At 44.0% G+C, this 24,705-nt stretch overlaps 1 protein-coding gene across 1 annotated transcript in view; it reads left to right on the top strand.

Annotated features, from left to right (window-relative positions):
* Window positions 1-12,316: 12,316 nt before the first annotated feature.
* Window positions 12,317-24,705, top strand: part of ABCD3 (ATP binding cassette subfamily D member 3) — an 84,578-nt gene continuing 72,189 nt past the window's right edge. The window contains exon 1 of the mRNA XM_030572158.1: window positions 12,317-12,485. Within this exon, the coding sequence (XP_030428018.1) occupies window positions 12,373-12,485 (113 nt within the window). The 5' untranslated portion in view covers window positions 12,317-12,372. The remainder of the gene's footprint in view (window positions 12,486-24,705) is intronic.

The following is a 24,705-nucleotide window of genomic DNA, read 5'->3' as shown; positions in this document are numbered from 1 at the left end:
AGAGGAAGAGGATGAAACTTCTGGTCCTGAACCATCAATGTCACAGGACCCACATTTTCTCCCATCCTCCTCCTCTGAACCATACTCATAACACAAGGTAAACTGAATGACCTTGTCAGAGATTTGGAATTACCCAAGAGTAAGGCAGAGCTGTTGGGCTCCAGACTACAGCAGTGGAATCTCCTGGCAGGCTATCAGGGCAAATGGAGCCCATCAATGCTTGCAGACTATTGCTGGACAGAGACAAGAGATGCTCCATTTAATGAATACAAGAGACAAGCCAAGAAGCGCCGAGTAGACACTGAATAGGACTAAACTATGTACAGAATAGTTTTTTGCCTTTTGTTTCATAATAAATTTTATTTATATAACCCTTTTGCTGATTTTTAAAGTGCTACATAAACAGGACAGGTGAAATATTATCATGTAAAGCAACCATAAACACATGAAAAGACCTAGGTTTACAATTTATTATTAAAACTCTACTATCTACACAATATACATAGACATAAAATGTAAAAACTTAAATATCTTAGAAACAGTAGCCAATCAGTTGTTTTAATTGTCATATCTGAATTCAGCACATCAAAATACATAATAAATATCACATTTTATCTCTGAAGCAGATGACTTCTCAAAAATTGTAGACCAGTGTTACAGAAGACACATCACCATATGCTATGAAGCTGAAATCTAGTATTTTTTCCTGCTAGAAAGGAGTATGTTGAGCAGTTATTTTCCTCTAGTGAAAGAAAGATTGATGTATTTATTTTTTCCTGTATGAGAGAGACAAGAGAGGTGGGAGTGGGCGGGTATGTGTGTGTGTGTGAGAGAGAGAGAGACCCTGCCAAGAAGGAAAGGAAAAGTTGTTTGACACTGAGAAGTAAATGTCTACTTTGACATCCTGAGCATGGAAACTCTTTTGCTTTTTTCCTGGCCCATCTGGAATAAAATCAGGATCACTAAGTAGGGTTGTTATTTATAGCAACTAGTAATAAACTCTTTACAAGGGAGAACTACCACTTTCCTGTATATTTGGGCTCTTAACAGTATAGCTCAGAGGAACTGTAGAATTCTATTTCTTGAAATATTACTGCTTCTCTTTTCATTTCCTCTTTTGAATTTCTAACAAATATTATTTGTTATAAATTAAAAAAACCTAAGAACATATAAAATAGGGGCCCATTAAAAACTCTGGTAGCCTATTTCTGTAACTTTGACCTCTTTTGCTCTGCCTTTTTCCTGGATCACCTTCAGTTTTGCTTATGTTCTGTTCATTCTTTCACATAATGAAATCTCTTTCCACTATCTCCAACAACCTCTTCCTGGTGTGGCAAACTCAGGACACTTAGCTACCAAGAGTGGGGTAGTAATTAGTCCCAGAAGGCTTAACCATGGAGGAATAAGGTTCAGCTGGAACAGGGGTTACCAGGGAGATAATTAGTTTCAGCTGGCCCCAATGGCTGGAGACCTTTTTAAACCCTCCCTGGCAGGGAAGCAGGGGGGAGGAGAGAAGTAGAGTAGCTGCCAGTGAGCAGAGGCAGCTGAACTCTAAAACTTTTCTTGCAAGGCAGGTTGCACTCTCCCCAGAAGGAGAGAAAAACTGAGCAAGGGACTGACTGAGAAGGGATCAGCCAGACCCCGTGCAACTGTGAAGGGCTTTTGCTTTGCCCAAGCCTGTGTCTTCAAGGACTGAGCTAGGAGAGGAGAGACAGGTACTTTGCCACACTGGCCAACTACTCACCTCAACTGCCTTAATTGTTTGGCTGTCCTTCATATTGTTAATCATATCCTTCTCTTTTGGCTTCTGTGGTCTTGTTCTTTCATGTTTCTCTGACTGCTCCTTCAGCATCTCCCTCGCAATTACTGCTCTCTAGCAGTATTCCCCAGGATTGTTCCCTTTGTCCCCTTTTCTTGTTCTATGTTATGTTCCTGGGGATCTCCTCCATCCATGTGCATGATACTGAAGTCTCTATCCCTATGTTACATAAATCTAGGTGTGCCCTTCCAGTGTCATGTCACCAAGTCTTGCTGCTTTTCCTCTTTCTATGACATTAAGATGTGGAATCTTAATTTGGTTTTCTAATGTGTATGCATTATGATGACATGATCACATACTTTTTTTTTTTAACCAAAGGACTCCTGCCTCATTCTGTGAATGAGTAGACATTAGTATTTGTTTTTATCCTCCACATTCAGTGTGTGGCTCCAGGCCTTAAAACTCTGTACAGAATAAAAACTTATTAATTTTTCTTCTGGGTATTTCTGTGGTGCACACCATGTTTATGAAGCACTCATATTAAAGAATTTATCTTCATAATACCCCTTTCACATTCAATGGTATTATTGTCTTTGTTTTACAGCTGGGGAATTGAGACAGAGATTAAGGCCAAAATTGTCTGAAGTGTCCACAGATTTTGGGTGTCCAAACTGAGACTCCTACAGCCTGATTTTTTTTAAAGTACTTAGCATTTTTATAGCACTTCATACATTCAAAACAAAGCTTCAGTCAACTTTAGTTGAAGTTGGAAGAGCTCTAAACACTTATGTAAATTGGGCCATATGCATCTCATGTTGGGCATCCAGAAAATGAAGAATATTCAATTGTGAGCCAACTGTGAATATTTAATTGACTCACCTTAAGTGGCAGCACCCTATGTGGCAGAGCCAGGGATAGAATCCAAATCTCCAGGATGGCATTCAGCTTCCTTAAACATGAGACCTTCCTTTCTTTTCCTGCAGTTCTCTGCCTCATTCACCACACACCTTTCAGCTTCTATGAAAGTGGCAGGGATCCTATTTAGGGAGAGGTTTTGTACTACAGCAGAACAGGGGAGCCATTTCAGATTTTGGTAGAGGTACCCGCCCACCCTCCCTAAATGGCTCCCCTGAGGACCAGCTCTGTGGCACAACATGTTGGGCTCACACTGCCAGACCCTGTACCCCTTCTCTGGGGAGTGGCACCAGCAAGGGTTGTGTTTTGCAGTGTGGGAGCTGATCACAATGCTGTAGATGTCAGACAGTGTCTGGTGGGTAGGCCAGAAGGAGAATGGGCTGCACGGCTGATACCTGGCAAGCTACATGATTAGGAGTGAAGGGGCGCAGGAGGAGAGTGCAGAGGTTAGGGGAGAAGAGGTGCAGGAGGGGAGGTCAGGAGCTATGGGAAAAGGGGTGCAGAAGGGGAGTGCAGGGGTTAGCGGAGAAGGGGCACAGAAGGGAAGTGCAGGAGTTAAGGGAGAAGGGGCACAGGAGGGGAGAAGGGGGTTATGGGAGAAGGAGCGCAGGAGGGGAGTGCAGGCCTTAGGGGAGAAAGGGTGCAGGAGAGGTTAGAGAAGAAGGGGTGTAGGAGGGGGTTGGGGAGAAAGGGTGCAGAGGGGAGTGCAGGGGTTAGGGGAGAAGGATTGCAGGAGAGGTTAGAGGAGAAGGGGCATAGGAGGAGGTAGGGGAGAACGAGTGCAGGAGGGGTTAGGGGAGAAGGGGATACATGAACATCAGCATAGGTGCTAGGAGGGTAAGGGGTTTGCAAATGGGGTTAGGTGATGGAGTATACATGAAATGTGCTAGGTGCTGTATGGAGCAGTCTGGGATGGCTCCTGGAGGCCAATACCATCAAATTGCATCCACACTACCCCAAATTTGACCCGGCAAAGCAGATTTCAGCACTAATCCCCTCATCGGAGGTGGAGTAAAACAATTTAAAGATCCCTTTAAGTTGAAAAAAAAGAGCTTCATTGTGTGGATGGGTGCAGGGTTAAATTGAGGTAACGCTGCTAAATTTGACCTAAAATCGTAGTGTAGACCAGGAAGGCGCTTTGCCATGATCTCCTCTAGGCCTAGGGATCTGTAGTCTAATTGCACTATTCTTGGGAAGAAGCTGGAATCATTCCACTCCAGATATCACCGCCAGAAGCTCTTCTTCTATTTATGTATACCCCTGTTCAGTCTCTGCTGGTCTAAGGAATTCTTTGCTCCTGCAAAGGAGCTACACCCAATCCATTCTCTAATGTATCGTGCTAGAGTGTATCTCCTGGTTGGCAGTAGTTCAGGATAGGGGCATGCATTATCATTGGTTTCAACATGTCAAATGGTTGCTGTTGGACTTGTCTAGTGTTACTCAACATCCTGCCTTGTTAGCTGACATATGGGTTCTGCTGTTGCAGCCAGGTATGGACAGAACTTGGACAGAAAATATATCAATCCTATGAAGCACTGAATCACAACCACTGGAGCTGACTGCCTTGATCTCGCTGGGATCCACTTTCATTTCCTCCACTGTGAGCAGATGTTCAGGGTCATTTCACACTGTTTGAGTTGTATTTTTTTTCTGGGTTGAGTTTTGTGTTATTTTCTACTGTGATGCAGGGACAGGCTTGTATTTTCTCTCCTGGTATCATTCAGCTTCTTGTATCATTGCTCCCTTCCCATATAATTAGGATATCATCTGTAATTATTTTCACCTCACCTCTGACTCCAGTTCCACTGATCACGATACAGGTAGGGTCTGTGACAACATTTAATTAAATTTAATTGAACTTCAGACATATAATTTAATTCAATATCAAGGAAGAGATTAATACACAACAAAGCAACATAGACAGTGTGAGAGAACACTGAACAGGAGAAGGCTGGATACATCCTGGGAATTACTTCTCACCAGCGTGAGAGAGATAAATCAAATGTAACAGTTCATCCACATCCATTTTAGTTTGTAGATTAGAGCATAGTGGTGCTATTTTAAACCCGGAACTATCCAAGGCTGGAGCACCCAGCAGTCACCCTATCAGCTCCCCCCACCCTCCCCCATGTTTCCTGCCTGCCAGCAGGCCCCACACATCAGCACTGCCATCTCCCCTTGGCTCCCCCTCTGGCCACGCCCACAGATCGGACCCCCCGCCCCCCCGCTCACCTTCGTTCCTGCGCTTCCACGCTGGCCTGCTCCCCCGCGGCTTCTCCAGCCGTGCGGCGGGCAGCACCAGCCAGCAGGCACAGCTTCCGAGTCAGCCTGCCGCCCCGTGGCTCCTCTGGCCATGTGGTAGGTAGCACCGGCCAGCAGGCATGGCTTCCGAGCCAGCCTGCTGCCTCGCGGCTCCTCCAGCCATGCGATGGGAAGCGCAGCTGGCAGGTGCGGCTTCCGAACCGGCCTGCTGCCCCGCGGCTCCTCTGGCCGTGCAGCGGGCAACGCAGCCGGCAGGCACCGCTTCCGCGCCAGGCTGCTGCCCCATGGCTCCTCCAGCCGTGCGGCCGGCAGGTGCCACTTCCGCGCCTCCCAGTCTGAGCAGAAGCAGTTGCTTCTGCTAAATCCACCAGCTACGCTACAGCTGACATTAGCCATATGGAACAAATGACTTTAATGGTGCGTTTTGTAACAACAATAGAACCTAGTGAAAATGTCTCTGCAATGGTGACTGTCACAGAGCATTTTCTAGAATTTATTGACATTGATGATACTACAGGAGCTGATATGACAAATGTGTTTCGTAAAAAGCTGGAAGATATGGGAATTGCGATAGCTGACATGAGAGGTCAAGGCTACGATAATGGTGCTAACATGAGAGGAAAGAACACGAGTGCAGACATGGATCCGACAGTTAAACCCTCGAGCTTTTTTTGTCTCATGCAGTTCTCATTCATTGAACTTGGTGGTCAGTGATGCAGCATCAGCTTCTAGTGAGGCTGCTGAATTTTTTAATGTAATTCAAAGCATCTATGTATTTTTCTCTGCATCAACTCATCAATGGCAACTTTTGAAGCAACATCTGGGAACATCCTCTCTGACACTGAAACCACTGCGTGCCACACGATGGGAAAGTCGAGTGGAGGCAATAAAGCCTATCAAACACGAAACTGGGAAGATAGATGATGCCATAGTTGTCATTATGGAGGATAATGCTATGACAGGAACTGTTTGAGGGAGAACAGTGGCAGAGGGAAATGGAATCACAAGAAACATACATAACTTCAAATTTCTGTATGGCTTAATGTTGTGGCATGACATACTGTTTGAAATAAATGTTGTAAGCAAGAGACTTCAAGGTGTTAACCTTGATATATCGAGCAATGGAACAACTGGACAAAGCAAAGTCCTTCCTACAGCCTTACCTGTCAGATGAGGGATTTCAAAATGTTCTGAAGAGTGCACAGAAGTTGGTAGAGGATCTTCACACTTGAAGCTATTTTCCCACCCATTCAGGAATACAAGAGTCACCAAAGAAGAAGACATTTTGATTACAAGGCACAGGATAATCCCATAAGAGACCCTAAACAACAATTCAAAGTTGAATTCTTTAACCAGGTGCTAGATTGTGCAATACAGTCAGTTGAAGAAAGTTTCATGGAACACAGCAGTATATTTGGGATGTTGTATGATATTCCAAAACTCCTCATTAAACCTGAAGAAGACCTAGACCAGCAGTACAGGGCACTAGAGACCGTGTTGACACATGATGACATGCGCAATATTGGTGCAAGTGATTTAGGTGATGAACTGAAAGCCCTTTCAAGATACATTTCAGCAGGATGAACTCCAAAGGCTGTAATGGAATATGTGTGCAGAAATATGATGACCACCCTCTTTCCAAATGCTTTTGTTGCTCTGCACATATTTCTAACACTTCCCATAACAGTTGCCAGTGGAGAATGCAGCTTCTCCAAGTTGAAGTTAATAAAAACACATCTACACTCCACAATGACACAGGAGAGGCTGGTCGGCTTTGCAACCATCTCAACAGAGCATGAGCTGGCCCAGACTGTGGACCTTCAGGATGCAGTTCAAATCACTGCAACCAAGAAGGCACTGAAAGCACCACTTTGATTATTCATGCAGATAAAAATGCTAGTGTTTGCTATGCAAACAAGAAAAGTTAGATTTGCTGTTCAGGCATTTGAAAGTTAAGTGTTACTTAAAATTTTTGAACAAGGCATTTTAAATTGTTAGTTCTCCTTTATTGGGGTAGGTAGCAGAGCAGTACCATAAGATCAGTAGAACAGGAAGAAGGCAGAATTGAGACCTTTCGAAGTTTTGGCCCAAGCGAAGTTTTGGCCCAAGTTTTGCGGGCATCATTTGAGCTCCCCGCCTCAGGTTCCAAAATGTTGTGGGCTGGCCTTGGGCTTGAGCAGGAAGAGAGAAGAAAGGGGCTGCTGGTAAAGAGAGAAAAAATAGAAACCTTTATGTGAGTAGAGTATCAGAGGGGTAGCCGTGTTAGTCTGGATCTGTAAAAGCAGCAAAGAGTTCTGTGGCACCTTATAGACTAACAGACGTTTTGGAGCAGGAGCTTTCGTGGGTGAATACCCACTTTGTCAGATGCATGTAGTGGAAATTTCCAGGGGCAGGTGTGTGTGTGTGTATATATATATATATAATATATATGCAGGCAAGCTAGAGATAATGAGGTAGCTCAATCAGGGAGGATGAGGACCTGTTCTAGCAGTTGAGGTGTGAAAACCAAGGGAGGAGAAACTGGTTTTGTAATTGGCAAGCCATTCACAGTCTGTTTAATCCTGAGCTGATGGTGTCAAATTTGCAGATGAACTGAAGCTCAGCAGTTTCTCTCTGAAGTCTAGTCCTGAAGTTTTTTTGCTGCAGGATGGCCACCTTAAGGTCTGCTATAGTGTGGCAGGGAGGTTGAAGTGTTCTCCTACAGGTTTTTGTATATTGCCATTCCTAATATCTGATTTGTGTCCATTTATCCTTTTCCATAGCGACTGTCCAGTTTGGCCGATGTACATAGCAGAGGGGCATTCCTGGCATATGATAGCGTATATTACATTGGTGGAGGTGCAGGTGAATGAACCGGTGATGGTGTGGCTGATCTGGTTAGGTCCTGTGATGGTATCGCTGGGGTAGATATGTGGGCAGAGTTGGCATCGAGGTTTGTTGCATGGATTGGTGCCTGAGCTAGAGTTACTATGGTGCAGTGTGCAGTTGCTGGTGAGAATGTTTCAGGTTGGCAGGTTGCCTGTGGGCAAGGACTGGCCTGCCACCCAAGGCCTGTGAAAGTGTGGGATCATTGTCCAGGATGGGTTGTAGATCCCTGATGATGCGTTGGAGAGGTTTGGAGAGGTTTTAGCTGGGGACTGTATGTGATGGCCAGTGGAGTCCTGTTGGTTTCTTTCTTGGGTTTGTCTTGCAGTAGGAGGCTTCTGGGTACACGTCTGGCTCTGTTGATCTGTTTCCTTATTTCCTCGTGCGAGTATTGTAGTTTTGAGAATGCTTGGTGGAGATTTTATATGTGTTGGTCTCTGTCTGAGGGGTTAGAGAAGATGCGGTTATACTCAGTGCTTGGCTGTAGACAATGGATCGTGTGATGTGCCTGGGATGGAAGCTGGAGGCATGAAGGTAGGCATAGCGGTCGGTAGGTTTTCGGTATAGGGTGGTGGTAATGTGACCATCACTTATTTGCACCGTGGTGTCTAGGAAGTGGACCTCCCGTGTAGATTGGTCCAGGCTGAGGTTGATGGTGGGGTGGAAGCAGTTGAAATCGTGGTGGAATTTTTCCAGATACTCCTTCCCATGGGTCCAGATGATGATGTCATCAATGTAGCATAGGTAGAGAAGGGGCGTGAGTGGACGAGAGCTGAGGAAGCGTTGTTCCAGGTTGGCCATAAAAATATTGGCATATTTTGGGGCCATGCGGGTGCCCATAGCGGTGCCACTGATCTGGAGATATATATTGTCATCAAATTTGAAATAGTTGTGTGTGAGGATAAAGGCACAGAGCTCAGCAGCCAGTAGTGCTGTGGCATCATCAGGGATACTGTTCCTGACAGCTTGTATTCCATCTGTGCGTGGGATGTTCATGTAGAGAGCCTCTACATCCATGGTGGCTAGGATGGGGTTTTCTGGAAGGTCACCAATGCGTTGTAGTTTCCTCAGGAAATCAGTGGTGTCAGTGAGACAGCTGGGAGTGCTGGTGAAATAGGGTCTGAGTAGAGAGTCCACATATAAAGACAGTTCTTCAGTGAGAGTGCCAATGCCCGAGATGATGGGGTGTCCAGGATTTCTGGGTTTGTGGATCTTGGGTAGTAGATAGAATAACCCTGGTCGGGGCTCTAAGGGTATGTTGATTTGTTCCGGTGTTAGTGTAGGGAATGTCCTGAGTAGATGTTGCAGTTTTAGTGTATTCCTCAGTGGGATCTGAGGGAAGTGGCCTGTAGAATTTGGAGAGTTGTCTGGCAGCCTCCTTTTGGTAGTCAGACCTGTTCATGACGACAACAGCACCTCCTTTATCAGCCTCTTTGATGATAATGTTTGGGTGGTTTCTGAGGCTGTGGATGGCATTGCGTTCTGCATGACTTAGGTTATGAGGCAAGCGATGTTGTTTTTCCACAATTTCTGCCTGTGCACGTCGGCGGAAGCATTCAATGTAGAGGTCCAGACTGTCATTTCAACCCTCAGGAGGAGTCCATGTGGAGTATATATATACCTGCCCCTGGAAATTTCCACTACATGCATCTGACGAAGTGGGTATTCACCCACGAAAGCTCAAGCTGCAAAACATCTGTTAGTCTATAAGATGCCACAGGATTCTTTGCTGCTTATACTGATATAGTTATTCCCATTTCCTGTACTGGAATAGTTATAGTAGTATAATGCACTTTTATACTGATATAGTTTTGCCCACACTACAGGGGTTTTTAACCTATCCCTTCAACTAACTAAAGCTAACTTTGGCAAAATCCCCTTTAGCCCCCACACCCCTGCCCAATAGAAGTGTCACATAAACTAACTTGCAACAAAATAACTAAAATATTTTTAATTCACATATTTTGTTATTCCACGGCAAGGCTGTATGTAGCTCGGCTTTTAAACTTGTGCAACTCCTCATGTAGACAAGCTCTTTACATGCAAATAAGGCCAAAGAGAGGTTGACACTGGAAGATTAAAATAGGAACTGGAGTAAGAACTAGAAAATACATTTCAAAACGAAATGTAAAATCTATTTCTCTGAGCTAACTTTTCCACTGCTTAAAAAAAATTCCCCACTATCAGTGGATAGAGAGAAAAAAGGAAGAAAAAATCCAGGGCTTTGGAGTGGAGCCCGGAGCTGGAGCGTAGAGCAGCTCCAGAGCAGTGGAGCTGCAGGTTTTAGCCTGGAGCTGGAGTGGAGCCGGAGCACAGCTCCAAAGCCCTGAAAAAATCTTTTAAAATAAGGTGGTCAAACATCACAGTGGTAAATGCAGTTTAAATACCACAAGTTCTAAGGGCAAAAAGAGAAAGAAGATAGACAAGCAATCTGGAAGTTACACAAGAAGATATTGTGCCAGATTACACACACTTGTTTTTGTACCTAAGGTACCACAGTCCCTCCCTGCTGTCTGAAAATACAGAGGCGTCTTTCAAAGAGTACAGTTCCCAGATAGGTGCCAATTTTTCAGCAGTTATTCAGGCATCTAAATAGGAGTTGGCCTGTAACATGCTGGGGTGCAATCTAGACAAGTGAGAGATTGCATCACCACCTTCCCTGCAATGTTGGGTGCCTCACAGTGCTTTGCTGTTGTGGCACCCAACCTGGGCTACTGATAAACAGCATGCAGGTCACACCCTGAGTATCTCGGTATAGCCACAGCCCTGGTTCAGCAATGTGGACTCCAGTGTCAGCAACATACCGACCACATTCTGGCTTCCAGCAGCCTGGGTTACTACCTGTAGGATGACCTCCGCACACGCCCAGCTACTGAATTTTCCCAAAAAGCATGTGCTCTGCACTGTCCTGCCCTCTCCTAGACTGTTCAGATATTAGAAGTCTGTTGCTCCCATAAGGGGTCAATATACAACACAACACTGGATTCATTTTGATTAAAAAATAAAACAAGTTTGTTTAACTACAAAAAGAGATTTTCAGTGAGTACAAGAATAAGGTATTAAAATCAGAAATGGTTACAAGAGAAATAAAGTTAAAACACTTTATATTAGCTAAAACTTACCAAACTAGACTTGGTTCAAGGTAAAATCCTTATTACAGGTTCCCAGCAACATTGCCAGATTCTCAGATCAGGAACTCCCCCAAAGTCAAACGGCTGGGCTGATTCTTTTGTCTTCTTAGGTGAAAGGGAGCAAGAGAAAGAGATGCTGGGGTGTTTTTGCCCCTCCGTTTTGTAGTCCAGTCATCCTTTGAAAAGCATTTTCTTGCAGGGCTTTGGAGCGGAGCGCGGAGCAGTGAAGCTGCAGGTTTTTGCCTGGAGTTGGAGCAGAGCCAGAGCACAGCTTCAAAGCCCTGTTTTCCTGAGTGTTTCCCCAGGATAAAGTTCCATCCCACAGTCTCATGGTGAAAGAGGTTCCATGCTTTTGCTTGCTAAAATGCAGATCCATCTGTTCCTGCTCTCCTTCTTTGCCAAAGAGTGGCCACTTGACTGGCGATTGTCAGTCAACTTTGATGATACCTGGCTAGAGGCCTTAGCTTCTCCTTGGTCTTTGACTTGTCTGGGAAACACATCAGTCATAATTTCAGTTTATGTTCACATAATATAACTGCTCATATGTCACCATGATAATATTGACTAGCAAGCTATTAATTTTCAAATGATACCTCACAAGGTATAGTTTGTACAAAGATTATTACAATAGTGTGCAGGGTATGAATGCAGGGGTGAAAAACTGGCCCATCTGTGCTGTTCCACCTGGAACAGTCTTTATGAATGCATCCACTGAATGGGCTTGCCTACACTACTGCAGCTTTTAGCAACAAGGCTGTGTCCACACTTTTTCCAACAAAATACTTCCAGCAGCATAAGCTTGCCTCAGCAAAACTTTTGTCGGGGGGGGGGGGGGGTTAAGTACCCACGAAAGACAAAAGTTTTGTCGACAATGTCACGCTGTAGACAAACCTCAGTTTCCCAGAGATAAGGTGCAGAGGCTCAGGGAGGTGCACCGATTGGGTGAGGTGCAGGGACTCGGGAGGTGAAGGAGCAGGGGCTTGGGGGAAATTGCGGGATTCGGGGAGGTGCAGAAGCGGAGCCTCGGGGCGGTGAAAGGAGCCGCCCAGCAAGATGGCACTGGAACCCCCTCACTCACATTCCGCCTTCCCCCGAACGTCCTGCAAACAGCCGCCGCCGCCCGCCCGCCACAGGGGACACGTCTCTGCGTTAGAGGGGAGCTGCCAGGCCAGGGGCAAAGGGGCATGAGCCGCGGGGCACTCAGCCTAGGGCACAGGGGCCGCGGTGCCGCACGGCAGAGAACCCCGGGGCCAGGCCGCCCCCGTCGGCAGCAGCAGAGTCTGACAGCCTGGGCCCGCCCACACCGCCTTTGCCCCGGAGCCAGCCTGAGGGGGTTGGGCAGAACGCCCTGTCCCGCCCCCGCCCACTCCCGGCATTCCCTGCGTCAGCCTCCCCGCTGGGCTGCGTTCGGCTCAGTCCTCCGGCCGCCGCGCTCGCTCCATGGCCGCCTATAGCAAGTACCTGACCGCGCGCCATTCCGTGGTGGCCGGCGCGGCCGCCTGCGTCCTGCTGTGCCTGCTCAGGAAGCGCCGGAGAGCGGCTGCCAAGCACGGGTAAGGGGCGGCCCAGGGTGGCAGCGCCGGTTCCGGGGGGTGAGGAGGCAGGACGGGAATGGGGGCGGGGAGCTGCAGGGGGTTGCGGGCCGGCGCGGGGAGGAGAGGACAGAGGGGTTGGGGGGGAAGGGGGTGATCAGAGGGGGTGAAAAGGAGGGATACGTGGGGGAGGGGTAGCTGTGGCTTTTATGGGGAAGAGGAGGGGGTGCAGGAGGTGTAGGTGGGCTGGTTGAGGGATGAGAAGTGATGTTTGGGGTAAGAGAGAGGAGAAGGGCAGAAGTATGGTGTGAAGAGCCCTGCTAGTCTCCCACCATCGCTAGGCCAGGCCAGGCGAATGCTGCGGTTTATTTGTCTTTAATGCCAGAGGGTGATCCCCCCTCTCCCCCCGTGCATGACATGTTCTGCCAAGAAAACCCCTTCTGTTCGGCAGACAAAGCTGGCTTTCTCCCTCACCGTTCACTCTCCCTCAGTCCCATGTGTGCTGCTGGAGAGAGAATTATTCACAGATACACAGCTTTGAAAGTTAAGGTAGATTATATTCATCCTTAACGAATAATGGGCCCTGTTGCACAGAACGGAGATTGGACTGTGAATAATGTAGCTCTCTTCTATGCTGTATGTTATAGTAGTGAAGTATATTCCATCAATAAATTCAGGGAGAGAGAGATCAGGTTCTGTATCAGGTTGGGTTACCAACTTTGGTTGGATGAATTTCTGAAGGTTTCATCACATGACTTTATTTTTTTAATTAAAGATTAATCTTTAATTCCTGTAGACTCCAGGACAATCCTGGAGGGTTGGCAACCATAGTTCTGTAGCATATGAAGTTGAAATTTTGGTATATTTGTTTTTATATGTCATTGTGTTAGCTAATCTGTGTACTTGAAGAATGAGTTGTGCTATGACGTTTTTCTTGCTGGGGAAATGTAAGGGAAGATGTGTGATATGCTAGGAATGCATACGACCATTAAACCTGTCTTTTGCTGTCACTCTTGCTGGACTGAGTACTTAAACATGTATTACAGGCATATGGCATGCTTAGCCACCTACACAGCACTTAACTTCAAAGTGTTGCACAGCATAAACAAATGAGGATGGTGGATCTAGAAGATGAAATGGTTTGTGGCAAGATATACTGCTGTAGGTGTAGATAGCAGATTTAAGTAAGAATTTAGCAGTGATTGAACAATAACTCCATTTTATTTTGATGTGTCTTTCATTCAAACTATCATAAAAGCTTCACAATATTAAAAAAAATAATTGAGACAGTATGCATGAAGAGCTACTAATAGGGCAGGTTCTGAAAAGTGCTTCATGATGATGTGTTGCACAATGACAGAAACAGTAAGAAAGGACTCTAGCTATTGTAAAAAATGGTCAGTTCATCAGAATGACAGGTAAGGACAGTATTTCTCAGGCTATGTTTTTTAATTCAGCAAAATATGCCAAAGCCATTTGAGGTGACAAGCCAAACCTCTGTTTCAAAATTAAAGGGTTTGGGGTCTTATAGGATTTTTGTAGTTATTACTTTTGTTTGCTTGGACAAGTTGTTAGGCATAATATTGCTATGCTGATTTTGTTTGAGGAGCTGGAAGTGGTGAGATTGGAGAGGTAGTCAGGTACTGCAGTCCTAGGTTTTCGTACTGTACATATCTAAATATATTATACTTCTTCTGATAGTTGTAAGAAGAAACTCTGTGTCAAATAGATTTATTTTCATGGGTGTCAGTGAACATGCAGAAGGGGGGTTTAACCTTAATTTAAGAGACTTGCATTTGGAGTGTGTCATTGTGTGTGATGCATTGGGTTTTGCCAGGTGAAACCCTAAAAATACTGTTCCTAATGATCAGTTATATACTTTAGAGAGGAGCCAAAATGCTGTTATTACAAGATGAATTAGAATGGTGTGGAGAGTAGAGAACTTCCAACTAATTAAACAGTTGGTTTCAGTTAAAACTGTTTGACCTAATTTGACCTTCTTTCTCTCTCCAGACTGCCAGAGATCTTCCAGGCCCTTAAAAATGTATCTTGATTGCTATGATCTCATTCTCCACACCCTTGACTGATGCAGCCTTGCCTTACTCAAATCTAATCCAAATGCTTCTGCTAAAATAATTTTAATTGCTTGTCACTGTGGTTGTGTTACCTTCTCCTCAGTATTCCTCCACTGGCTTCCTCTTCTCCAGAGCATCCAATATATATGTCTCCTGTCTGTACTTTTAAGCCCCCCCTACAATTTAGTTAGACCCTATCTAGTAGTTCTAGTATTTTATTGTGGCATCATCTCCAGTCTGTATCACATAAACAACCAATTATCTCACAAATATTTATGCTTTTTTTCCATGATGTCCCTTTTACCTGATATAATCTTCCACCAAAAATCCATTCATCCACTACCTATCCTCCAGACTTTTCCATAAGACCTACTTCAGCCATGTAGCTTACAGAATATTACCAGTCAAAAGCTAGGCAAATGATGAGTTACACTATATACACCATTAGGCTACATGAAAGCACACTCTTATTACTGTTGCCTTGCCCTGCTTGCAGTCTGTCAGTTTAATTCACCTGTTGCATCTTGTCATTAATGTAGATTGTAAATTACTTGGGGCAGGGATCATTTGACCAGATTTTTTATAAGGTCTCTGAGTTTTTAAACTATAAATAATAATAAACAGTAAGCCCTTGTGCAGTACTGGAAAAAACAATTTCCAAGTGTGTTGCACCATTTAAATCCTGTGGGGCTATTATGCTGGGTATATGTGTGTTCGGGTAGGCAGAGTGGATGTGCTGCAAGCTTCTTGCTGGTCCTGAACAGGTCTCTCTAGAAGGGGCAATGGGCTGGAACTGGATCTTGTGGCTGAGTGACTGAGGATGGGGTATGGAGGAGTTGTGGCCTCTATTCCAGCCTATACATTTGTCTTTTTTGTGGGTGGAATTCTTTCCTCTATGTAGAGCCTCTGCCAGTACTTAATAACATTGCCTGAGTGCAGAGAAAGGTGAGTTTCAGCTTTAAAAATTTTTGGATTTTGAAATCCTGTTTGAGGAGTATCATGAAGGATAGTGTAGGTATTGTAAGCCCTAATATAGGAATAAAATCATATAAAATAAAGTTTAGAAAACCATTTTCTTAAGTAAATCAAGGAGGTGCGTGTTTGGCGAGCCAGAATGCATGTATGTTGTATAAAGTGTCATGGTACCTATCCTAGTTTTGCCTTAGGCAAGGCAGTTGCAAAAATGTTTCTTCTCTGTCAACTTTCACCTGCTTTTCTGATGCCTTTGGGATTAAGGGCAAGGGTAAAGTATGACTCAAGTCATGTAGTAACATACAAGTTCCTTAAGTGGTGTAATAATCATATATTACATATCTTAGTAGGCGGAAAGGTAAATTACTACCTTCCAGTTGAATGTGTCTGTGTTTTGTTTAGAAGATCCACAAAACTAATAAATGATGTTATAAAACTTTAAAGTGTAGTATCATTTAGGAACATATGTTCTTTTGCATTGTGATGCATTATCCTAAGCATACCATGCAGAAATTATTAAAAAGAAGTGATACAAAATAGATTTTTACTGGAACTACTTTTAGTATTCTATATTCATACCTCTGACTGAAATATCCATATAGTGGAATGTTTCACAATAAATTGCCCTGATTTTCAGTCAGTATTATCCTCTCAGACATGATTTTTTTGTTTTTCCGGAGTGGACTAGACTTGCTTAGTTTACTTCCAGAGCTGAGGCTTGCATAAAAATATAAGTGAAGTTGTGGCTTTTGTTAGAATTTTAAATGTAGACACCTGTGATACATAGAAACTAGTCCTATTTGAGAGATTACATCATGCTGAAATGTGTCCCCCCCCACCCCCGTACGTCGATTAAGATTTGTTGCTGTGAACAAAAATTATTCCAATAATGGTGGTCAGTGCCTGACAGCTGAAAATTGTTGCTTCTGTTAAACAGACTGACTCTTAAAATCTGTTTTAGCTTTTAAAAGCAAGGTGTTCTGTTCTCCAGTACAGACATTGAAATAAATTAAAAAGAAAGTTTGGACAGCCAGGAATGAAAACCTGCCCCAGTCCTTGCCCCATATCACCAGAGATCAATAAGCAAGTTTAATCTTTAGTACTTTGTCACAAAGAAGTCTGATTTTTGGAATGGCTGTTAGTGTAATCCAAGTAAATAACTGATACTGAAATAAAAATTGTGTGAACCATAAAGTACATGAAAATATAGATATATGCATAACCAGTGGAGATAACTCTCAATCCATATACGTACAAGTCTGCTTAGTACATACTAACTTTATTGTGTCTAGGCAGAGATCTGTTTTGGTATGGTATAATTATAATATCTGACTGCATACAAAAACATCCTGGGTGAAATTCTGGCCCCCTGGAAGTCAATGGAAAAACTTACATTGACTTCAGTAGGGCAGGAAGTTTCCGCATGTATTTTGTTGTACCACATCTCTTGGGATGTGTCCAACCGAAAAGAAGATGGAGGGATAATATTTTGCAAGATCTAAGAACTCTTTATGTGAATTATCATCAGTGGGAAAAATATGCCCTTGACAGAGTGACCAACGACCTTCATGTAGAGACAGGAAATAAGTAAGTTGGTCATAAGCAACTTTCTTGTGGTTAGAAGTCATTAATGGGCCCAAAGACCATGTGATTTGTAATATAACAAATGTAAAATGTCTTTGGTTTGGTAGCAGGTGGTCCTTGGTCAAAACATTCTAATGGGTAGCTGTTAAATTTTAATTGGCTTTCTAGACGTATTTCAAATTAATTCAAGGTGGTACTGGAAGAGTAGAATTCTTTGGTGTTTAAAGACCTGTGAATTCCAATGTAATATAATTATTGTATCCCTAAAGAATTTGCCATAAAAGAAGCAATTCATCCCTGAATATTTTACTTTTTGAGATTATGAACACTGGGCTACATGTTATTTTTGGATGCACTGGTGTCACCCTCCTTTTAAGTCAGTCACATCTAGGGGTAGAACTTATAGTGACACTCTAGTTAAGGTTGCCTAACATTTTCCATTATAAGCCTGTTTTGAGTTGCTTATATCTTTGTAAAATTTAAATTGGACCAAAATTTTTCAAGTTTAGTGTCTGCTTCAGAATGAATTTTTGTGGAAAGTTTAAGCTAAAATGGTTCAACCAGTTCTAGGAATGAGGTTGGGGAAAATACATAGGGAAAACAATGTTAAAAATGTTTACTGTTATTGAGACACTGTAGTGCCTTCATGTTTTGGAGGAGGAACGTAAAATTTGATGCCCTGTTGTCAAGGATATACCTTTTGCCAGTCAATTTCATAGCTATTTGGTAGAGATGATAAAAGAATGCTAGGCTCAGGAATCCTGGGTCAATTCCAGGTTCTGGAGGGGACAGATAGCTCATTGGTCTGAGCATTGGCCTGCTAAACCCAGAGTTGTGAGTTCAATCCTTGAGGGGGCCACTTAGGGATCTGAGGCAAAATCAGTACTTGGTCCTGCTAGTGAAGGCAGGGGGCTGGACTTGATGATCTTTTAAGGTCCCTTCCAGCTCTATGAGATAGGTATAACTCAATTTTTTTTCACTATTCCCACGAAATATGGCCAAATTTGGCCGCTTTACAACTCTTTATGCAAATCACAATTTTCAGTATTACTAGAGTTTTGGAGGCCAGCAGCTAAATTTTCCAAAGATTCCTTCTGTACTGACCATACTCCATCTCCACACAGCTCCTACATGCCAACAGGACTGAGCATACTTCATCCCAGAATTACAAGAGCCAAGCAGGACTTCAGCATTTGCTCCTCCTGGGTGTTCAGTGGCACTGTAGCACCAGGAATGAGAACTGAGATCAAGGAGACTGTCCTGTGCGCTCACTGCTCCATACTTGTGCTGAGGCAATGTGGAGAAGGAGAAAGGTGCCTACATGGAATGCAAAGTGGGGAGAGACAGAAGCTGTCTGGGAGCAATATGAACAGAAGGAAGCATGGTCTGGAGCTTGGAAAGGGGTAGGATAGGAGCAGAGGGGTGGAATAGGGATAGGCTGCTGGAGTATGGGGGCGGAACATTCTATAATCAGAACTCGAAATTGACCCAGGATTCCTGAGCCTAACGTTCTTTTATCATCTCTAGCAAATAGTTGTGAAATTTACTGGCAAAACTTGACTTCTCCTTGTAGTGGTTGGGCCATCTAGAGCAGGGGTGGCCAACCTGTGGCTCAGGAGCCACAGGCGTCTCTTCAGAAGTTAATATGCGGCTCCTTGTATAGGCACCGACTCCAGGCCTGGAGCTACAGGTGCCAATTTTCCAATGTGCTGGGGTGCCACTTCACTGCTCAACCCCTGGCTCTACCATAGGTCCTACCCCGCTCCATCCCTCGCCCCCCTCCCGAGCCTCCTGCATGCCACAAAACAACTGATCAGGTGGTGTGGAGAGAGAGGGGGAGGTGCTGATTGGCAGGGCTGCCGGTGGGTGGGAGGCGTGGGGTGGGGGAAGCTTATGAGGGGCTGCTGTCGTATTACTGTGGCTTTTTGGCAATGTACATATGTTTGGTAAATTCTGGCTCTTTCTCAGGCTCAGGTTGGCCACCCCTGATCTTGAGGATAGCAATTTACTAGTCCTATGAGTTTTTTAGCTCAAGTGGTAGAAGTTTGTTCTGTAGACCTGAAGGTCCTGACCCTGCTGATGATGCATAAGGTAGGGAATAAGTATGGTTCCATGCTGGAATTTCTTTTTTTTCCGTTTGCTTTCGTAAAGGTTTAGGAAATTCAGATCCAAAAAATGACGTTAAGAAAATGTTATGGTTGAAAAGTGAATCACTCGGAAGTTAAGAAATACCAAAATTAAGATTTCCGATACAGCAGTATGTGATTGTGTAATCAAAGACTATATCCTAATGCATAATACACCAGGAGACCAAATTAAGATTGTACAGGCAAACTTAGTTCAATCATTTCCTTTTTGAGTGTTTGACTTTGCAACTGTAACTTTCTTTTAACATTTTAAAAAATGTTATAGCTATGAATTTGATTGTTTCTAAAGTTATATAAGAAATATAGTGCTTGGAAACTAATTAAATTGTAAACAAGGCAGAGCAGCTACGTAGCTTCTGAGAACTGCCTAGCATTTCCCAGTGCTATACAATAAAAATAAATAGATTGGTCTCCCTCTTTAGATCCCAGTGCTCTTACATTACTGTAGAAACTTCCTTACAAATCAATATGGATTGAAACACTGCTGCTGGAGCACCACTAACCCACCATTTCCCTGTGAAGAGACCTTTGAAAGTAATCATATGATCTGTTTGTAATATGAACAAACCCCTGCTGTAGTTCAGGTGAAAAGCAATATATACTCTACTGTTGACCTAAAACACACTTGGAGCCAGGTCCTTTTAGTTGAAAGGTAATGTATTATCTGAGCTTGTCTACTCTAGAAATATAATCTCTTAAAGAACTTGATATTCTAATGTTTCAGGTAATGAGAATTGTTCCTCTTTTTGTGTGTATGTGTATATGTTTAGTAAAACATGGTTGAGTAAAAATACAGCAAAATAAATATATTTTACTTATTGAGTGCTGATAGTTGATTGGTTTAGTCAGCGCTAACTTGAGTTGGTCTGTTCTGGAAACGTCTGCATAAACATAACCCAACTCCTTAGAGTGCTCTAACTGCATTTATTGTGAAATGTGGAGTTCTCATTCAAAGAGTACTAATGCAAATTGAGCTAGTGCAATTTGTTCATGTGCATGTATTGTTGCCACACACTACTTTGATAGTCCTCCAGCAGCTATCTACACTTCTTTGAGAATATGATGACTGAGCTGTGTGTTTACTTGTGCCCTCCACTGCTCTGGGGCCAAGCTGTCCAGATGGCCTTTCCCCTGTTTAAAAGCAGGCTCAGTCCCAGGATTGGTTTATTTGCTCAATATTCCTCTAGCACCCTTTACAACATGCCTGGAGCAGTTGATTAGAGCTGCTCCAAGACCCTAGATTTAATTGCCATCTGGGGAGAAGCAACGGTGCAGGAAGCTCTTGGGCCCAGCCATCAGAATAAAGATGGGTTCGTGGACATTGCTAATCAGCTGTTCAAGAAGAGTCACAACCAGGATGCCTTCCAGTGCCAGATAAAGAGCAAACAGCTCATGAGAACTTATATTAAAACCAGGGATGGTAGGAAACTGTCGGGCCATGGATATATTACCTGTCCATTTTTTGAGGAGGTGGACAGGATTTTATATAGTTAGACCACTACTGAACCCAAGGAGGTTGTGGACTCTGCCCTCCTCTCTCCCTCCCCTCCCCCCCGATTATTACATTTCCTGTGACAGCTCCCTGATTTTTTATTTAAAAATGCTGCCCTCCTCGTTGCGCTATCTAAAGGCATTGATCTCCTGCAGCAGTACCCTCCTCTTCTGGCACTGCAGCACATATCCTTGCACTGAGCAGAGCAGAGGGGCAGGAGGCTGGAGAGCAAGCCTGGTTTGCACTCGCCCCGTAGTAGTGGTTCCTGTGTCCCACAGCCTAGGCCTGCTGCCCTGCACTCACCCTGCAACAATGGCTCCAGGTATTGAGACCTGGCATGTGGGGTTGTAACACTGGTCATGTTTGCCCCTCTTCCCCTTGTTATGACGGAGGGTCAGGTGAGCTGGTGCAAGGTCAGTCACAGACACAAAAAAAGACACAAACAACCCGGGAAATCACTCTGACTTTTTTCCTGCCATGACAAACATGCAGCCTTAGCCATGACAATCAACTGCCTGCAAGCCCATGTCAGGAAGAGCACATACCCATTTATCTATCTCAGGGAGGGAAACCAGAAATGCATATTAAAAATGTATTATTGCCTCTCTGGGAAACAGTAACCACTTGTTTGTTTTCCATCTTTCTCCTGCCATGACATCTGCAATGGCTAGACCTCTGGACAGGGCTTTTATCAGTGGCTGAGCAGCTACCTGACCCGAAGGGGAAGAAACAGAGAATGCAGGATGATGTGTTTGGAGATCTCATTGCAGGCTTCCTTCCCCCCATTTCCCCAAATGAAAGCAACGGAGAGCTGGAGATTGTTTTTGAGGTCAGAGGGGGAAAAAAGAAAAGCAACTGTACAGAGAGAGTTGAAGTGACCAGAGACAGCATTGCAGTGGCCAAAGATACTAGTTAAAGAGGGACAAGCAGAGGCAACTCTTGGAGGCAGTACGGAAGCAGAATGCTCTGCTGGAGCACATACTGTCTGTTGGTCCACTGTCAATCTAGTGCCCTCAGTCAGGGCCCAGAAAAAATTCTACACAACAGATGTTTCCCACTGTACCCCTGCAGCCATGCTCCCTTTCTTTCCCTGATCCCAGCTCAGGGCAGCGAGGTCAATTGCATGTGGGAGCCCAGCTCATTGAATCATCAAACATCCCTGATAACTTTGGGCCCCAACACTCAACGTAAGAACAGCCATATTGGGTTATAGAAACAGAATATTAGGGTTGGAAGAGGCCTCAGGAAGTCATCTAGTCCAATCCCCTGCTCACAGCAGGACCAACACCAGCTAAATCATCCCAAGGCTTTGTCAAGTCAGGCCTTAAAAACCTCTAAGGATGGAGATTCTGCCACCTCCCATGGTAACCCATTCCAAAGGTCCATCTAGCCCAGTATCCTGTCTTCCGACAGTGGCCAGTGTCAGATGCCCCAGAGGGAATGAACAGAACAGTGATCAAATGATCCATCCGCTGTTGCCCGTTCACAGCATCTGGCAGACAAAGGCTAAACACCATCCCTGCTCATCTGGCTAATAGCAACACTGGAAGGGAGAAGAATGAGAAGAGGCAGAAGCAAGAAGTATAGTTGCCTATGAAATGGAGACACTCCTCTCCCCCCATCACCCCCGCCATCCACTACATTGTTTAACTTTAAGATTTTTGTTGTTGTTCTAATCAGATTTATTTTTGATGTATGTATAATAAATTGTTTAATAAAAACTGTTAGAAATTAATTCACAAAGAATCTGCAGGGCATGGTGCAACAGAGCAATTTCCTGTGATAAGCTTGAAAGACCACATTGTGTTAAGTTTATATATTATTGTGGGCTAGGATTGTGTGTAACCTCTTTAGAAGGGAGATGTGATACATATAAGACCCAGGAGTTCAAAATACTCTATTGAAAATGTGCCAGACAAGTAAAGACTTTTGGGACTTATAGGTGTTAAGAGGATTTCCTTGGGAAATCTCTAGGCAGAGGTTAATGCAAATTACCCAATTCTGGTTATACAGAAACCTAGTCTTTTGAACATGTGCCCCGAGAAGAGGTTGGTTGTCTGCTGGTTACCTGTTACAGAAGGCCAAGGTTAAAGGCCCAAGCTATATAAAGAAATGGCAATCTTCCCAGCCTTGATCTTAGTTCTGGATCTAAAAGAGATGAACTTGTAACCACAGGGAAACCTCACTTGCGGGTTTTGAAGGACTAAAAGCCTGCCAGAGCCCTAGGTTGGAGTTGAAGTGACCTCTGATAACCTTTTTAGCATGTGTGTAGATTGTTTTAATATTGTTTATCATATACTAAAACAAGATAATATTGTTTTAATATGTTTAATGCTTTTACCTTGAGAATAAATGTGCTGCTTAGAAGGATCTATGTGTTTAACTTTAACTGTGTATATAGTCGGTAATAGTCTTTGGAGAAAAAGCCAGGCTCAGGCACTGGCCTGTTTAGGCAGACTAGCTTGCTAGGGAGATCACAGTGTAAATCAGGGAGCTGTGCAGCATTAAAATTTCCAGTGATAAGGGAGTGAAACATAGATCTCCATACAGGAGAAGGCTGGGAGATGGAAGCCTAAAGCAGGTACCCTTAGTGGACTACAGAGGGGGAATACAGGTGCAATTTGCCTGAAACTGAGACACTTTGTACACACAAAAAATTACTGCTGGGGAATTTTGTGCCACTGTGCAATGCAGAAAGGAACTTTGTGAGTGCAAAATCTTCTTCCACCCCCACCCCCTCCATGGGATGCAGAGATTTTGGCTGCCACTAAGGTCCGCTTGACCTGGCCGAGCACAGCTCACAAATAGAAGATAAGGACCTGGGGGGAGGAGGGAACTGGAGTGTTCCTCGCAGCTGTGGTTCCCAGCACCTGCTAAAGGAAGGAGGCGGCACTGTGCAAGAAACTCTGTGCAAGCCACATTAGATTGTTTCTCCTTCTGGATCCTTGGGCTCTGGGGGTGGGTAGAGGGCGTGAGCATCTGGGCTGTGGGAGGGGCCTGCAGCTGGCCTCTGGGGAGTAGAGGATGTGAATGTCTGGGTCGGGGAGGGCGCAGCTGGGCTCTGGGTGTGAGGGGATGAGAGTGTCTGGCCCCCCGTCTGGGTTCTGACAGGGAGGGAGCAGAGAAATAAGAACTGGGCTGTCATAAGGGTTTCTTTAACTCTCTACTCCTGGGAGAATTTTTATCTGTATCTGTATTGTTACAGACATTTGCTGATGATATTTTGGAATAAATTACCAAAATAACTGAAAGTGGTGTGTTATATAGACTTAATTTGACAAATATAATTTGCAGAATTTTGTAGAATTTTAAAATGTGCACAGAATTTTTAATTATTTGGCATACAATTCCCCCAGGAGTAAAAATTTAATTTTTGCATTCAAAAGTACAAAGCCACAGACACAAATTAAAAGGAGTGCCACAATGTGCAAAGGAAACTGCAATTCTTTTAATCCATTTCTCTTCTTCTTCCCCTCCCCATGATTAAGAGCTGGATGTACAGCTGTTCACTTTTAAGCCTGATACTCAAAGTAAACTGTGGGACCATACCTAAGTTTTATGTATATTCCAATGCAGAAACAAAGGCAAGTTCCAAAACACACTTACAAATTCAGGAAGCGGCTTTTCCTCCTGTAAATATTTCAGAACCACCGTTTGCACAATACAATACAATACTTAAGTGTTTGATCTACTTGCATAGTTTGGAAGTGAATATGGTTTTTCAGGGACATTGGAAACCTTTCAGTACTCATTTTCAGAGCTTTGCGAGTTGATTTCTCATTGAAAAGGAAATCAATTTCATGGAGTCAGGTTACTTTCTAAATGTAACTTATTTATGCTGTATACACCAGTCCTTAAACAGAGTTGTCACAAACAGTGTGAAGGCAATTCCCTTTCAGAAATCTCAATCCAAAAACTGATGCCTAGTTTGCAAGAAGCAACTGAAATATTGAGAACAGAGCAAACACTCT

This window comes from Gopherus evgoodei, chromosome 8, assembly GCF_007399415.2.
Source record: "Gopherus evgoodei ecotype Sinaloan lineage chromosome 8, rGopEvg1_v1.p, whole genome shotgun sequence".
Taxonomy (NCBI): Eukaryota; Metazoa; Chordata; order Testudines; family Testudinidae; genus Gopherus; species Gopherus evgoodei.
The sequence above is the reverse complement of the archived record's forward strand: the minus strand, read 5'-3'. Positions and strand labels throughout refer to the sequence as shown.